Source organism: Carya illinoinensis, chromosome 1, assembly GCF_018687715.1.
Source record: "Carya illinoinensis cultivar Pawnee chromosome 1, C.illinoinensisPawnee_v1, whole genome shotgun sequence".
In the NCBI taxonomy this organism is placed as follows: Eukaryota; Viridiplantae; Streptophyta; class Magnoliopsida; order Fagales; family Juglandaceae; genus Carya; species Carya illinoinensis.
The window spans coordinates 9,724,733-9,741,175 of NC_056752.1; the positions used below are offsets into that span (position 1 = coordinate 9,724,733).

Consider the following 16,443-nt stretch of genomic DNA (forward strand, 5'->3'; position numbering starts at 1 on the left):
CCTCTTAGTGGCTGTTGGCTAGAGGTGATGGAGAGAGTATGGATGTTCTAATGGTATGGAACGTGTAGTGTTGTGGCTGGTAGAGAGATGTAGATCTAACTTCCCAGAGAGAAGAAAAACAATGAAAAAAAATCAAAGGAAAAAAGAGAGAATATGGCAAAAAAAAATTAAAAAAGAAAAAGAAAAAAAGAGCAGTATATGGGTCAGATTTGGTCAGATTTAGAGGACTGGACGAAGGGAGAGCCAAGAGAACCCAGAGCTTCTCCCTTCCTCCGGTGTCACTTTTCCGGTGAGAGGAAGCTTGAGGTTTTTTTGAGAGCTTGTGGCTGCATATCATGAATCATTACTTGCTCGGTTCCCAGGTTACAGTTCACTTGAATCTGAAGCTAATCCACCAATGGCATAGATTTTTTCATCAAACTTCATAAGCAAAATAGAATATACCAGAAGAGGAGGAAACCCAGCACACAGGTTGTATACAATAGATCTACCAAACTAGCAAGGGGAACTTCTTAGGTTCACATTTTTATTACAATTGCTATAACTTACCATTCAATAATGCATATAAAAGGAAACTCTGGGGGGCAAAATCTTGGCATGTAAATGAATCACCAGGATGTTGCTATAATGCTCCTCTGAATGATATTGTAAAGCAATTCAAAGCTTTGATTTGACGGGTGGATTTGGACTTCTAGGCTTCCTGATTAGTCCCTCTTGAACTAATGATACAACAAGCTGCAATCAGGACGTGCATAAATCAGTTCATTAACATACTTTCACCTTCCTTTTTGCTTTCTGTGCGACACACTTTCACATGGATGGAGAGAAACAACAGCAAAAACGGAACCATAGAGGTTTAGAAACTGTTTCTGCTACGAATATATAATGCAATCTTTACCTCTCCCTTTCTGTTGAACATTTTGCCTGAAACAAAGCCACGCGCATTGTAGGTGGTAGGACTGTGGATCTGTTAAAAACCAGACGCATAAGGACCTAAACAAAACTTTGAGCATGAGCGCTGTACACAACATCACATGTACCTCAAATAATATCCAGTCATCAGCTCTGAGAGGCCGGTGGAACCACATTCTGAGATAGAAATGAAAATAAATTATAATAATCTATACAAAATAAGTAACAAAGAAGTAGTTTTCAAACAATTTTGACTGTTACAACATGAACTCTTTTTTCACAAGTTTGACAGTGGACTCGAACTCATTTATCACAATTGACAGCATGAATGTAAACTGTAAAGATGATTTCTGTTTTTCAATATAGATACATGATACATCCATGTCACTCCCAGAAACAATACGAGCAGTGTGTCCATTAAGCAACACAATGTAGGGGTGAGCACTGACTTAGTCGGAGTCGGAGTCGGATTCCCCTAAATTCGACTCCAACTCCGACTTTGTCGAAGTTCAAATCTGAACTCCAACTCTGACACCGACTTATTGGAGCAGAATCGAATTTGGGCTTTCAACTATGGGCTGCTTCTTTTTTTTAGCTTCATATTTAACCCATTTAAAAAAGAATTTTTTGTAGGCTTTCAAAAAAAATTAATTTTTTTTTTTTTTTTTTTAATGTCAGAGAACCTCTCCAAGACAGGGCTCTTCAAACCCATCCCTGCAGAGTAAACCCCGGTTCCATGCACCGTGCACTCTCGGAAGTTTCCCTACACAAAATTGGTTAAATCGCTGGCTTTTCACCAGGGGTTGTGACCCCAAAGGATTGTTTGCACCCATGAGATGTTGAACCTTGAACCTTGAAGGAAGTGAGACCCCAAGACCAAGGCCTTCACCACTTGGGCCAACCCCTTGGGTTTCAAAAAAAATTAAAAACTAAAACTAAATCATTCACTACAAATTTACTTCTATAATAATATCTAACTTATTTTTATATAGACATGTACTATAGTGTCTAATTACATGTTATCATACTATAGTATTACATATTATTTTTATTATCTAATTACATCTTATTATACTATAGTATTACATGCTATTATATTTTACTAGTGTCTGACTTATTTATAATTTATTTCTATACCAAACTTATTTCTAGTGTCTAATTACATATTATTATACTTTAGTAAATTAGTATTATGTGTTATTAACTTATGGAAAATTCTTCTTGCAAGCGAGTTTGCGCACCAAAGCTAATATTTAAGGCATCCATTTAATGAAATGATGTGCATTGAAGATAAAAATGGTTTGTATGAGATAGAGGACCTTTTCTTCTTTCAATTGTATTTTTTCTAATTTTTTTTCAATAAAAAAAATTAGTGGTACGCGATTTGGTGCGTCAAATTGCTTGTACCTAGCAAGACTCTTAACTTATTATACTAGGCTTATTAGTTATTTCTATACTAGTGCCTAATTTATTTCTATACAAGACTTGTACTATAATGTCTAATTACATGTTATTATACTAATGTCTAACTTATTTCTAACTCAATTATATACTAGATTTTCTAGTGTCTAATTACATGTTATTATATTTTAGTCAATTGGTATTATGTATTATTAACTTATTACACTAGACTTATTTAAATATTAGTGTCTAACTTATTTTTGTACTTGATTATGTATGTAGTAATATTATAATGTTTACATATACTAAACTATCGTTAGTCTATTTATATTATAGTATAAGTAGATTATTTGATAATAATTAGCTCATACTAGTATATTATTGAATTTAACTATATAAGTTCTAATTATATAACTATATAATTATACTAGTATATATGATAAATCTATAGATAAATACAAATTTTTATAACATAAATACAATATAGGAGTCAGAGGGCAAAGTCGGAGCCGGTCCAATGACACCTCCGACTTCGACTCTGACTGAAAAATTAAAAAAGAAATCTGACTCCATTTCCAAAACGGAGTCGGATTCGAAGTATGATTTTCAAATTTTTGCTTAGCCCTAACACAATGGACGAATCCATCCACATAGAAAGAGAGAGCAGTTCTCTATGCTGAAACTGTGACCTCACTTAATTTTGTGACTACCATTTGAATTCTCAAGCCAGTTAAAGCAAGGAATGATTCGGTCACCCTTTTCAAATGCATAAGCAGATGACAGTCATCGCACAATGAGGCCATATATTATCAGCCTTATACTGACTATAAACATATTCTCATAAAAATTTTGAAATATTTGTCAAACAGTTTGGTTAAGGGACAGAGATACTTACGAGTGATCTAGACTAACAGAGCTCGTCTTCAAACCCTTCCTACGGTGGGGATTCAAACTGACACTAAGAAATATTAAATCTGATGTATATGCTGCAACACATCTGCAAGTGATCCTAACAGCAAGTTAAAGAACTAGAAGAGAAATAAAGCAAAATAAATTGGACTTGTCCAGAACAACATCAATTATCACGAGTCAAAATCAGATATGTAATTCATGAGTGATGTGTCATACCATCATTTACTTACCAACTTTACCTTATGCCCTTAGGATTTATATGCAAAAAGCCGACAAGACACATCACAAGTCATGGCAAGTCCTAAATTAGGTGGATTACTGCACTGGTAAAATGTCAAAAGAACTCGTATAAATACCAACCCACCCATCCTTTTAAGACTTGGTACACCAACAAAAGATTTTCATCCTGACCTCTAGCACGAGTTAAAATCTTTAATCCTGACCCCTACCATTCCAGATCGTTGAATAATGCTAGCAATTAAGTTGTGTAAATTAGTAGAACAGACAAACAAAAATATGGCATGTTAGTGCAATCAGGCTCTATCAAAATGTAAAAGATCAACAAAGTACAAGGTTTCCACAAAATCAGAGACGACAAAGATACACTAGACCTTATTGCTCATACAATAAAAAGACTCGTTCAGAACAGTTTATATCCTCCAAGCAAAGCAGAACCAACCAGAAAACTTGGTACATATTTGTAAAAAGGCTTCCTTACCTATGCAAGGCCTGATCATCTGAGAGTTTACCTTTGGCTCTAAACCAAAACCTCAAACTGCAGTAGAGTCAACATGCAACACATAAAGATAGATCCAAATGCAAACAAGTTTCCAAAAGAAGTGACATGCATATTCAGCCACAAGAAAAGGTGGACATCCAAAACACTAAACCGGGCTAACCTTGGAGCAGATTTAGTCTGATTGGTTGAATTGTTGGGCTCACAAAAACGTATCTCAATGGGCCAAGGGACAAATTTGGATGTGGCCACCTTGTTCCGATAAGTCCTGAATCAACAAAAACTAACATTTTATTCATTTAACGTGGAAACTTTAGATTCAATAATCCACCCAAACAAAACCTTTACACATTCAATTGTTAGGCTTGCAATTAAAATATGATCTTTTAGGTAAAATAAATAACAAGGAAACTCCATCATAATTGGGGCAAAATACACATAAGGGAAAAAACAACTGAAAATGAATGTAAGGAGAACAGCAAAGAACTACTTAAAAATATCCAATGCCACTCTTTTAGTTACTAAAAATTGAAGAACATTATTAATGGTATCAAAAAAATCACTTCCACTATTTTTTTGTTATAAGCAACACTTATGCCATTATATTTCTTAATCCCTATAGTTGGGTGTTTCCTATCGTATACTTTGTGTACATGAGTTGCACCTGTTTGTGCCTTGAATAAAATTTACCTTATCCAAAAAAAATAAAATCAATTTCACAAAGTTGACAAGTCATAAGTATAGCTAACTTTTCTGCTGCATATCTTTGATAGAAAGAATATATACACATGAATATGGTTCACGCAACATTCTTAGGCTTCAGCACTTCAGGATATCCTGGTTTCCCTTACAGGAGGAGTCGCACAACAGGACCCAATGTGGAAGAAAGCATGGTTTATTTGCATGATTGCATCTGTGCATATTACTCATTTATGTCAGAAGAACAGCCGTTTTAAATGCCTGGTATGAAAGTATGCATCTTGTAGGTCACAAGTGTGCCGGTAAAGGATTCAACGCCGCCACAAATAGGGTCATTGGACACTAGCATCTTTGTTCATGTCATTGTCACTATGCCTCCTAAGGGAGCAGTAGGGCCTCAAGCTCCAGTTGCAGATGGGGTTGGTTCTTCTGTCCAGGGTTATTTTTTAGTTGAAGATGGGGGTCCATCCAGGATTTTGAATACTTTGGAAGTAACAGTCGAGCCTCTTCTAGAAAATGCAAACGGGGTTACAAAAGGTTGTGTTTCCCCTACCTGTTTTGTGTCTCCTCAGGGAGCAATAGGGTCTGAGCAATCTAGGAGTGGAATACATACAAGCAATATTGATGGAGGGGAGGAACCTATAATGGTGATAGAAATAATGGACAACAACCATATTGTTGTCGAGCAACCATATGGAGGGAAGGAAAGTTTGTCGTTGGTGCCTCGTGTGGAGGAAGGTTTAGAGTCGGGAGTGTAGTTAGGTACTGTGTCTAAGGATAATGCCGTTCCCTTGGTTTCTCGACCTCCGTTAAACGATATAGCAGGGTCACCATTGGATTGGGTTCTTAATAAAGTTAACGGGTTTAAGCAAATTGTGGGGATCTCAGATGATGCACATGAAGACCAAATTAAAGCTCTATTCACTGCGATTGAGGTGAGCCATTCGCTTGAAACCAAATCAAGTTTCAAAAAAAGCAGGGAGTTGAAGCGTCTTTCATGGGCAATTAACTACGACATGATGGGACGTAGTTCAAGTTGAGGGAAGAATAAAGGGAGGGCATTGTGAAGACACTCTAGGGATTTGAATTAGTTGTACAGGAAACAAGGGGCTGGGGTTGGGGAGGTGTGTTCCATTCCAATTCGGGTTTGGTGTATTTTGGGTAGTTTTCACGGGCTTTTGGGTCATTTGGAGCACTCTAGTATGGGCTATGTGTTTTCTTGTATACGTCCAATGTACTTGGTTACTCCTGTTGATATATATATATAATATTTTTACTTATCAAAAAAAAAAAAAAGTATGCATGTTGTAGGTACTCATAAAACATTTATTCATATTTATGACTCTATAACAAACACAAGAACAACTCCTAGGGGTTGGCTCAAGTGGTAAAGGTCTTAGGCTTGGGGGTATGCTCTCACAGGTCTAAGGTTCAAGTCCCCATTGGTGCAAACAATCTCTAGGGGCTATCGGATTAGGGGATTTTCCCCTTGAATTACCCGAGTTGCACTTGCGGGAAACTCCTTGCTGAGAGCCTGTGCACCCCCGGGATTAGTCAGGATACTGTTCCCAGATGCCCGGTGCCAATAAAAAATAAACAAATACAAGAACATTTGTTTCTATAGCCTGGTAGAAATAAACCATTAACTGTACCAAGTGTATCAGAAGACTCAAAGCAAAAAAATAAAGAATTTAATAACTCCTCCATATTTTTATTTCACAATGCATAAACAGATTCCAAAAGTAATTCTTTTAAACCTAATAGCTCTGAATGATTGGACGCCTCAAGGCTTCATAGGGAGCGGCAAAGGCACCCATAGGGTATGGTTAATGGTTTTTCTCGTCAAATAGCTGAGTTACTATCACCCCCATACAGGGCAAAAATGCACATCAACCAGAGACTTACAAACAAAACAATCATACAACAAAATGCAACAACAGAGGAAAGAAGAATTATTTATATCTACCAAGTGGAGATAAAAAATCATATGCAAGGGCAGATAGCAGAGAACTACAAATCGCATACAAAATCTTACCTTGGAAGGCGCGGATCAGTCAGCCGTCTCTCGCGTAGCTCTTCCATTGACAAAAGCTGAAAGTCAGAGTTCAATAATTACAACAGAAATATATAGGAAAAACTTTAATTAAAAAGGAAGCCACATATTAGTTACCATCTCTGGCGGAGGTACAGAAGGCATTGTTGCTTCCTGGTGATCAAACCCATCTTCTTCTTTCTGGAAAATCAACTTAACCCAATTATACTTGCGACCAAAATAATTTTCATGTGTGCCATCCTTCAGACACATTTATATTTACTATATCAAGGGAAGCAAAGTGCATGCTTATCAAAGAGTTTTAGAACCACTGGCCAAAATTCCAAATCCAACTGACAGAAAATGTTGAATCCAACTGCATACTTGAAATGAAGCCAGCAATGTGAATATGATGTTTCCCCTTTGAATTGCATCTACTCTTCGGGTAGCAAAGCTTTTGCCATCACGCAGTCGATGAACTTGATATAAAATCGGCACTACACAAGCATATTTACCCTTAATAACTTTCTGACTTATTTGTTATTTTTTATGAAAAGGATAATGTACAAAGGTACAAGGAAATTTAAAGTATCTTTATGCAATAAATTTAAGCTGTGGGTTAAAACTATCAAGGTAAAAAAACTGATGAAGAAGCAACAGTAGATACTCATACGGCATGAATATACAGCATGTTGAGTCAGAAGTTTGACAAGTGAACTTCAAGCACTCACATCATCAGAAAGCCATGGGTAGTTCATACTTCTACTTCATCACGATTATCTTGAAATGAAGAATACTGTGGATTTTTTACACAGACAACAAGAGGCTCAAAGACAAGCAAGCTTAAACACATAAAGAAATTTTTAAACACAGCCTAAACTTAATACAGAGCCAACTAGGGATCTCCAATCGCATGTTCAGTCAAATCAAGTCTGTCCATATAGCCATCAGTCTTCTGAACCATTTATTCACATAGCTTGTCTGACCATCTTCAAAAATCCGACCTTTCAGGTGAACAGCTCTTACGGCTTTTGCACTCAAAAAGAAAATTTTCCTATTTGAAGCAAAGGCTGACAACAAGAGGCTCAAAGACAAGCAATTCTGTGAATATAGCCACCAATCTTATGGACCAGCCTTTTATTTACATAGCTTGTCTGTCCATCTTCAAAAATCTAACTTTTCAACAGAACATCATTTAGGGCTTTCACATTCAAATATAAATTTTTTTTCCTCTGCAAATGTACCTTGTCTATGTTTAGTATGTCATAGCATTCTAATTCAAAAAAGCAAGGATGGTAACTGGAAGTCGCATAAATGTACCCACTGGTTCTAGAAAGTTCATGTCTTTTATGGAACATCCTACTAAAGAAAATATGGATAAAATATGAAATAGAGGAAATAACAACATTTGAGAGAAGCTTTATGCACAAAAACTTCAATCAAGCTCAAATAAGATACTTACTGTCAAAATCCCCAATGAGAAGAAAATATGTATGCAAACTATGGACAACCTTTAGGCAATCAACAGTTTTTGATGCAGCAGCGAGTGCCTACACATCACACATCATCTTAAAGTCAGTATGTAAAATATATATACACACACGCTACTTTTAATTCCATGTCACATTTGGCATCCGTGTCCAACTAGAAAACTCAAATATGTGTAAAATAACACTTTGAGCTGCAGATACTTTCCCCTAAACATAATAATGCAAGATAAGAATTGGATGAATATTCTTATAGTTGGTAGCCAAGAGACACTTATAAAAGTTTTTTTTTTTTTTTTAAATTGGCACCGGGTGTCCAGGAACAGTGTCCCGACTACTCCCGGGGGTGAATCAACGGCAATAAAAACAAGCTTATCTTAAATTGAAATCATGAACAGAAAAATTTAGATGCCAAGAAACCCTATAAAAATGTTACTCTATATGCCATACTGCTATGGCTTGTAGAAAGAGATTATCTTAGAGAATTTGCAAGTGATGAGATGTGTGGGTTGCACATGTATAAACTAGGTAAGAGCAAGATTCAGCCTTACTAAAGGCTATCATTACATGCGGATCTTTACAAATATGTGCCAGTTGAATACATCAGGAAAAAAAAAAAAAAAGGAAGGTAGCTTGATCTTGCCTGTCCAACAAGTTGCCCTCCGAAAACCTTTCCAAACTTCGGTGCATCTGGTAAGGTGATCCCCCGGAATATGTTTACCTTCAAGAGGGCAAAAGAACACAGAAATTTTAGCATAAACAATAACTCAGAATCTCTCTCTATATGGGAATATGACAACATTTTCTGTAACATTAAATCATTTCTATAAGGTGATGCGAGAGAAACTTGATCATATTTAGCCTAAAAATCTGTGCACAGAAAATGAAATGACAGAGATAACAATTAAAATGTTGAAATTCATATCCCTATGAGTCTAACCAGCAAGAGCCAGTTTTTTGTTTCTAACATTATTACCTATAAAAATAAATAAATAAATAAATAAAATAAATAAAAAGCAAGAACCAAAGCTGTCAATTTAATTTTCCTTCTCTCTCTCTCTAGGCTTCAATTTTATTTTATTTTGTTTCAGGTCAGAATAGACAACTGCTGGAGACTAAGATGGACAAGTGTCAGCCCATGTCAATCATCTCAGTTCACTTCAGCTTGTGTTGGAGCATTTCAGCTATTTCAGTTTATATTGAGTCGTTGACCAATATCTTTGGCCACATATAGCCTATCCCTCGGAAAGCCTTCCACAATTTTGTGTATAAAGTTACAATGAAGAGCAATGAATACAGCACTGTAAAGGACTGCTTACAAGTAAAACTGTAAAAGGCCTCAAAGAACAAGAGAAGGTCCAATAGAAAATTTGGCTCTCACTAGTAATGTGTCCTGTGCAAATTCAAAGGGATGCTCAAATGGCGAAGATTCAAAAAAGAAGGATGTAGCATCAACCATGTGAATGAAAAGAAAAGAGTGGTGCACCTGACCCCAAAAAGCTTGGAACTAAAGTTACTCGTCAAACAATAAATGCTCAGACCTAAATCTTCATGAGTTTAACAGTGATTTGATCTTTACTATTTCCAATATTTCCACACTAGGCTTATGACTTACCTTCTTTTAAAGCCCTTAAAAAGCTATATATCTATTGTTATTTATACTTGTTGATAAGTATAATAAAGTTTAAGTGGAATCACACTTTTTACCCACAAACTACTGACTAGTTTTCATTCTACATCCCACACTACCAAAAGATTCACCCAAAAATACCTATATTTTCTTATTTTCACCCTTGGTTAAGATCTAGTTTTTAAGATTGTACCACATGGTCAGTTTTTAGTTCATCTTAACAACCAGATGTCAGCCGAGAGTGAAGATTGAAATGTGTAAATTGAAACTTTTGATAGTTTGGAGTGCGTAAAGTGAAAAATAGGAGGTAGTTTGTAAGTGAAAAGTATAATGTCCCCAATATTTTATATGAATATTTATTAGCTTTCAACAAATGTATTTGGAGAGAAAGGAATAATAGAAATTTTGAGGATCAAGAATGAATGACAGAGGAGCTCAACTTTCTTTTTCAACACCCCACTCCTCTAGAGGACATCCATAGACTTTGATGGGCTTACTCTCCATGATTATCTAGTATCTCTTTCTATTTATAGCTAGATGAATTTCTTGTACACATCTCGTTGTACTTGGACTGCGCCTTTCTACGAATTAATTTAAAGGAGCAACTTTTTTGCAGTGTCACATCTTTAAAATTAAGCTAGTTACTCTCTCTCTGCTTCCTCTCCGTACACTTTCTCATTGATGATCATCTCTAGTGCTTAACTACGAGATAATCATGGTTTTCTCGAAACAGATTCTTATAGAATCTAAAGTTTTTGAATTAACTAAGGAAGGTTGCCGATGGACTCACATAACAGAGAGAAGTTGGAAGGTTACAAAAGCATTAGTCCAAGAGATGTCCACGGTGAATTGGTTCTTTAGAGCCCATGAGACATGTTCGACCGGAGATAAGAAGGATTTCTTTACAACCTACATAAATGGTAACAAAAGTTACATTGCCCAGAGATGCTCCAATGCTCAGGGTAGATATATGGCATTAGTGGAATATGGCAATGGTGACTGACGGAATTTCATTTTCATACCGGAAGACATGGAGGGGAAAGGGTGTAACAAAATGGTGGTTGCACTGCAGGAAGTTTATGGCAGCTGGGGGAAGGGGAAAAAGGTTGGGCTGTCAAGGTCTCTAAAATCAACCCACAGTGAACTGGTTCAAAAAAACAAAACTCAACACTCTGCCTACGTCTTATGCAGAGGTGGTTCAATCATTGGGGCTTACTGCTGGCAGTCATGAAGCTCGGGGAGATGCAGCAGCAGTGGTACCCAGGGTGGAGGGCAATTATGGGATTTTGAAAGCAAAGGAGATAGCCATTGAGGGAGAAGGAAGGAGACATGTGCCGCTTACTCAAGTCTGCAGAAATAGCACAGTGAGGGATGAATATCTTTCCTTTGAAAAATATTTGCTACAGTTAAAAAACTTAGTAGTCGATTGGGATTGGGATTGGGCTTGGTCTTGAGCCCATCATCCTCAGGTTTGGGCAAAAGCAGGCCAAGCAAAAATAGGATTGGTCAGGAGAGGCGTTACACTCGGGCCGAGAACGGGAAAGCCCCAACCCAACCCAAAAGTTGGTAGGCTAAAAACCTGAGGCCTCCCAAAAAGGGTCGTGTGTCTGCTATCGGCAACGATATGCCACCCAACACTGATCGGCAACCACACAGAACTCACTGACAGGAGAGGAAGGTGAACCAATGGGTGAAGCCCTAGACAATGGGTCACTAGAGATGACGACGTCGATGTAGTTTGTAGCCGAGACAGTATGTTTCAGAGGTATGAGAGGGTTGCAGGTAACGAAAAAGGGCCAGAAGGAGCCGATGACAACCCAGAACCCATCACCAGCAGTAGGAGATCTGGTGGTGGGCCCATGGTCGACGGCTTACTGGAGGTGACGTCGCTAGTGGAGATTGATGCCGGGAATGTCCATTTTGAACGTAAAAAGGGTTCTCGGATTGGAGGTCCTAGCTCTAGCTTAGCAATGACGGATTTTTCTGAATTTATTTGTGAGCAAGAACTTCTGGACATTCCTCTAATGGTTAGCACATTCATATGGTCTAGTAATAGAGAACATCCAGCTTGATCAAGACTTGATAGATTCTTTATTTTGCATGATTGGGAAGCACATTTTCTGGACCTAATCCAAAAACGGCTTACAAGGTTATGTTCGGATTAGTTCCCCATTCTCATTGATTGTGGAGGCATCTATGGAGGTAAAAGATACTTTAAGTTTGAGAACATGTGACTGAAATCAGAAGGCTTTGTTGAGCGAGTTAGACAATGGCCGTCTTCCTATCTCATACAAGGAACCCGAGTTATGTGTTGGCTTGTAGATAAAGGTTCTCAAGGTGGACTTGAAAAGTGGAATGAGCAGATTTTCGGGAATGAGGAACACCCAAAATAGTCCCTCTTCGACGAATTGCAGGGCATGGAAGACATGGAGGAGGAGATGAGGCTTTTAGAAGAAGAAAATGCTCACAAAAAGCATCTCATCTTGGATATTGAAAGGTTGTCTTTAATGGAAGAGACTTCATATAGACAAAAATCGAGGGCTTTATGGTTAAAAGAAGGGGATAAATGCACCAAGTTCTTCCATTGCATGGCTAATTCAAATAGAAGACACAATATCATTGAGTCCTAATTGATAGATGGAAGGATTACATCAAATCTGACTGAGATCATGGATCACATTACCAAGTACCATGCACAACTACATTCGAAGCAATTTTCTTGGAGACAATGTCTGGATGGCCTTGTTTTTTAGTCTATTGACCGACAAGAAGCAAGTTGGCTAGAGAGGCCATTTGAGGAGGCGGAGATTCAAAAGGTGGTAAGAAGTATGGCAGGTAACAAAGCTCCAAGTCCGGACAGGTTCACTATGGCCTTCTTTAAGGCATGTTGGGAGGTAGTTAAAGATGACATCATGAGCTTCTTCCATGAGTTTCATGGACAGGGTAAGTTTGGAAAAAGCCTAAATGCTACCTTCATTGTTCTTATTCCAAAGAAGCCGAGGGTGGTGGAGATTAAAGACTTTCATCCTATTAGCTTGGTGAGCAGTATGTACAAAATCCTTTCGAAGATATTGACTAATAGATTGAGTATGGTATTGGAAAAGATCACTCACCTCATTTGAGCACCATTCTCCCCACCATAAGACCCCCCACCCTCCTTAGAACACCATCTCAACCTTCCTTCCGTGGAAATTTGGAAAATTTGTAATGATTATATGAGATAAGTTGGATGCTTTTTTGTATCCAAAGCGGGCTCAAAATTTTTTTCCTTCACACTTTATTCCATTGGTCGATTGTAATAGACTTTAATGGCATGAACATACATGATTTTCTTGTATCTTTAGATAGTCATGCCTAGGTGTGGCTTTTGTATATGTCTCGTGTACTTGGCTTCACCTATTATCAATAAAATTCTTATTAACTGTTCAAAAATAAATGAAGTAAACATGAATACAATAACAAAGTCACAATAAGCCTATTTGTACTTGTTAAAAGAACGAAAAATCTATAAGTGCTCCATCGCAGAAGCATAAGCACCAAACATCAACGAGAAAAGATTTTCAGACAACTTTCAGGAAACATACTTCTATTGGCTCCAAGTGTAATATACTCTCCACAAGTGAGCACGTCTCTAGAGTGTCATCAGCACTCCATATTGACCTTGTCTGAAGCAAACTACAGTGCTCATGAGGTAGCACCAAGCATGTCAGCTGCCATAACAAACAGCACATCAGGTACAAAAACTGCAGACACACACATTCACATTATCTAAGGTAAATTCGCTTCACCTATTTTAATAAAATTCTTATTTACTGATAAAAAAACATTATCTAGAGGTAAATATCATAGAGTTACCACTTGCTGTGGAACCCATTATAGTTTTAAAAAAAAAAAATTTGATAAGTAATAATCTTTATTGATTAGAAAGAAACTAGGCAGTGCCCAAGTACATAGAAAGTATACAAAGTGAGTTTTAGTTTTAAAAAAGTTATGTCATTTTTAATTTTTTATCATTGAGAGCCCACTGCAATGGTGTGTACGGTGTGCCAAAAAACAGGCTTGTAAATAGATTTTTACAATGGCATAAGCATGAGCAATCTACATGATGAATATGTTACGCGAAAGCAACAGAAAAAGAAAATGAAACACATTTGTGTATTTTTATTGCAGCTACCTTAGACAAAGCAATTACATTTGCATGATGAACTGATGTAGGTGTGCCTGCCAACACAAGTTCAAGTTAGTCTTACACATAATTTTCTTTTGATAAGTAAGAAAAATTTATTGATAATCAACAAAAATAAGAATAGGCATTACAAAGTACACAGAGGGTATACTTAAGTACACCAAAAGAGGGGAAGAAATACAAAAACTCCTAAATACTAAAATTGGGAGCACAAAGGTGAACTATCGCCCAGTGGTAAAGATTAGTAAAAAAAAAAAATAAAGCCTTAAACTCTTCCACTGTTCTTGATTTGTCTTCAAAATCTCAAGCATTTCTTTTCCCCCCTATCCACCACATCAAGCAAATTTGAGTCATTTGCCATAGGGTTTCACTATGACTCCCAAAACCACCCTTTCTAGCATGCCAAGACATTTACCACTTTTTTGGGCATCACCTATACTAGCCTATATGGGCTAAGCACTGCTTGCCACAAAGAGGTGGCTACCTCGCATTGAAGTAAAAGGAAATCCACCGATTCCCATCCCATTTGCACATAATTGTCTGCAGTATCTTGACTCTTGAGCATATATTCACATAAAGCAAGGCAAGAAGCCAGATAAACTTAAGACCATTGACCAATATTAACAACAACTTATATGAAACTACTGCATACATGATAAAAAGTATCAATATAGCAACCTCCTAACACCACTTCATAAAAAACATTATCTAAAGAGATCCAGTGTAATAACGTTGTAAAATGCTTAAACCTATTTATAATAAACAATCTTCTAATGCGAACTGGCCACATGCTTTAGATGATATAATTTTTTTTTAGTAACTTCAGAAGTTACTAACGAGAAAAACAAAACCACATAATACACAAAAATTAGCTTATAATTAAAACATTAATAGAAGTTTCTCACTGTAACCAAAGTAATCATATCGCGTCAATTGGAATTCTGGACGACTTTCTTCTTCGCCAGCTATGGATCCGACAACTTCAGCCTGTGAATCAGGAGATTAAACTTTAATTGCTTTAAACTTGATCATTGTAGGAAAGTGGTCGTCACAATCTCAAGGAAGCTTACTTGTCCTTCCCAAATAAAGTAAACTCCATCTCCACTTTCACCCTCGCGAACAACATGCTCACCACCATCTGCATCCGAATATATTAAACAAGTCATTGCTTATTGCTAATCCCCGCCAAAAATGTTTTAAAAAATGGTGAAATATTTTATCAATCGGCATCGAAATGACCAAACTCTGTTTTGGGTTCGTAAGAAAAATAAATCTTTATGCCAAATGGCACTAGATAAATTAAGAAAAACGAATCGGGCAAAGCAGCAAAGTTCCATACATTAATTCATGAACTAAAAGTAATTTTTAGAAAGAAAGAATTTATCAGAATTCGAAATCACCGTATCGTTTGACTAGGACAACTCCTGCGATCTTCTTAAGAGACGAGCCCGGTAGCCGTTGTAGCAACACGACGCAGCCCAAAAACTCAATCACTGCAAAACAAACAGAAACAAAACTACCAAACCATTCGACAAGAAATTAAACACTAGGTTCGCACGCATTTCACTCTATCAGCCAGTTCCTTTCTCTATTTCATTTTCTCGACAACCAAACGAGGCCATAGCTTCTCTCACCTGCTTCAGCGTCCATGGACAACATGATTTCGATCAACGGCGAAAGAAAGTGCCAACAGTCTCCGTTGCCGTCTCGCCTTTCGAGGAGATGATTTATTCCGACGGGGAGGGGGGCAAGTTAAGTGGTTTGATTGCTGCGGTGGCATAGCCAATGGGGGCTTATTCTCCATCTTCTCTGTCGTATATCATATTTATTTTTATTTTTTTAATATTTTTTAATTTTATTTTTTTAAATTAATTAAATTCGTCTATTCTTTATATATTCATCACATGTTTAATAAAAAATATTAAAAATTATATATAATATGTACGTGAAAATGATTCGCAAAATTCTTTTTGATATCGGCCTGTACAAGTCTGATTAGATCACGTGGAAATTATGATTTTTGTGTTCTTTTCTTTAGATGCCATACAATCGTGTGTAATGCCATTGGAATCTACGTATTCAGTAACATCATGTGGTGGAACGTGAAAAAATCGTATGTCCCATATCAATTATGCCACGTCAGCTATTATAAAAATAATAATAATAATAATAATAAAAAAAAAAAAAAAGAGACAGAAAAGTTGAAATGCAGGAAACTGTGATCACCAAAATCTTTGGTTGGCGTGTTCTACAAGCTTCAAGCTTGGGCAAGCAAAAATGGAAGTCTGAGCAGGTTTTGGCTTGGATTTGCAGCTGATTTGGGGCATCTTCTTCATGCAGCTAATTTGGGGCGTCTCCTTCATGTTGCTGATTCGGGTCTCCTCCATCCAACTGATTCCGAACATTTTGTTTCATGCAGCTGATTCTAAGCAGGTTTTTGTTTTGTAC

General features: G+C 37.0%; 1 protein-coding gene across 2 annotated transcripts; it reads right to left on the bottom strand.

Moving 5' to 3' along the window:
- Positions 1-381: 381 nt before the first annotated feature.
- LOC122309889 (acyl-CoA thioesterase 2) lies at positions 382-15,792 on the bottom strand. Of its 2 annotated transcripts, XM_043123654.1 has the most exons (17): positions 15,630-15,792; positions 15,396-15,488; positions 15,066-15,133; positions 14,901-14,982; positions 13,984-14,030; positions 13,394-13,519; positions 8,823-8,900; positions 8,155-8,242; positions 7,077-7,189; positions 6,831-6,893; positions 6,696-6,751; positions 4,125-4,229; positions 3,944-4,000; positions 3,209-3,310; positions 1,041-1,089; positions 899-967; positions 382-735 (listed from the first exon to the last, which is right to left on the bottom strand). In XM_043123654.1, exons 1-17 carry the CDS (start codon positions 15,652-15,654, stop codon positions 658-660), a joined length of 1,299 nt encoding a protein of 432 aa, XP_042979588.1. In that variant the 5' UTR covers positions 15,655-15,792; the 3' UTR covers positions 382-657. The 2 variants fall into 2 exon arrangements, 1 of the variants encoding a protein (XP_042979588.1); XR_006242547.1 differs by lacking the exons at positions 382-735; positions 899-967; positions 1,041-1,089 and adding an exon at positions 3,456-3,548 and having other exon boundaries at positions 3,214-3,310.
- Positions 15,793-16,443: the final 651 nt, after the last annotated feature.

Excerpts from the sequence above, each read along its gene's own strand:
- LOC122309889 (XM_043123654.1), bottom strand. The coding sequence starts at position 15,654 with ATGTTGTCCATGGACGCTGAAGCAG. Across the intron at positions 15,134-15,395 it reads TGTCCTAGTCAAACGATACG|ATGGTGGTGAGCATGTTGTT; the intron begins GTGATTTCGAAT and ends ATTCGGATGCAG. Across the intron at positions 968-1,040 it reads ATGACTGGATATTATTTGAG|ATCCACAGTCCTACCACCTA; the intron begins GTACATGTGATG and ends GGTTTTTAACAG.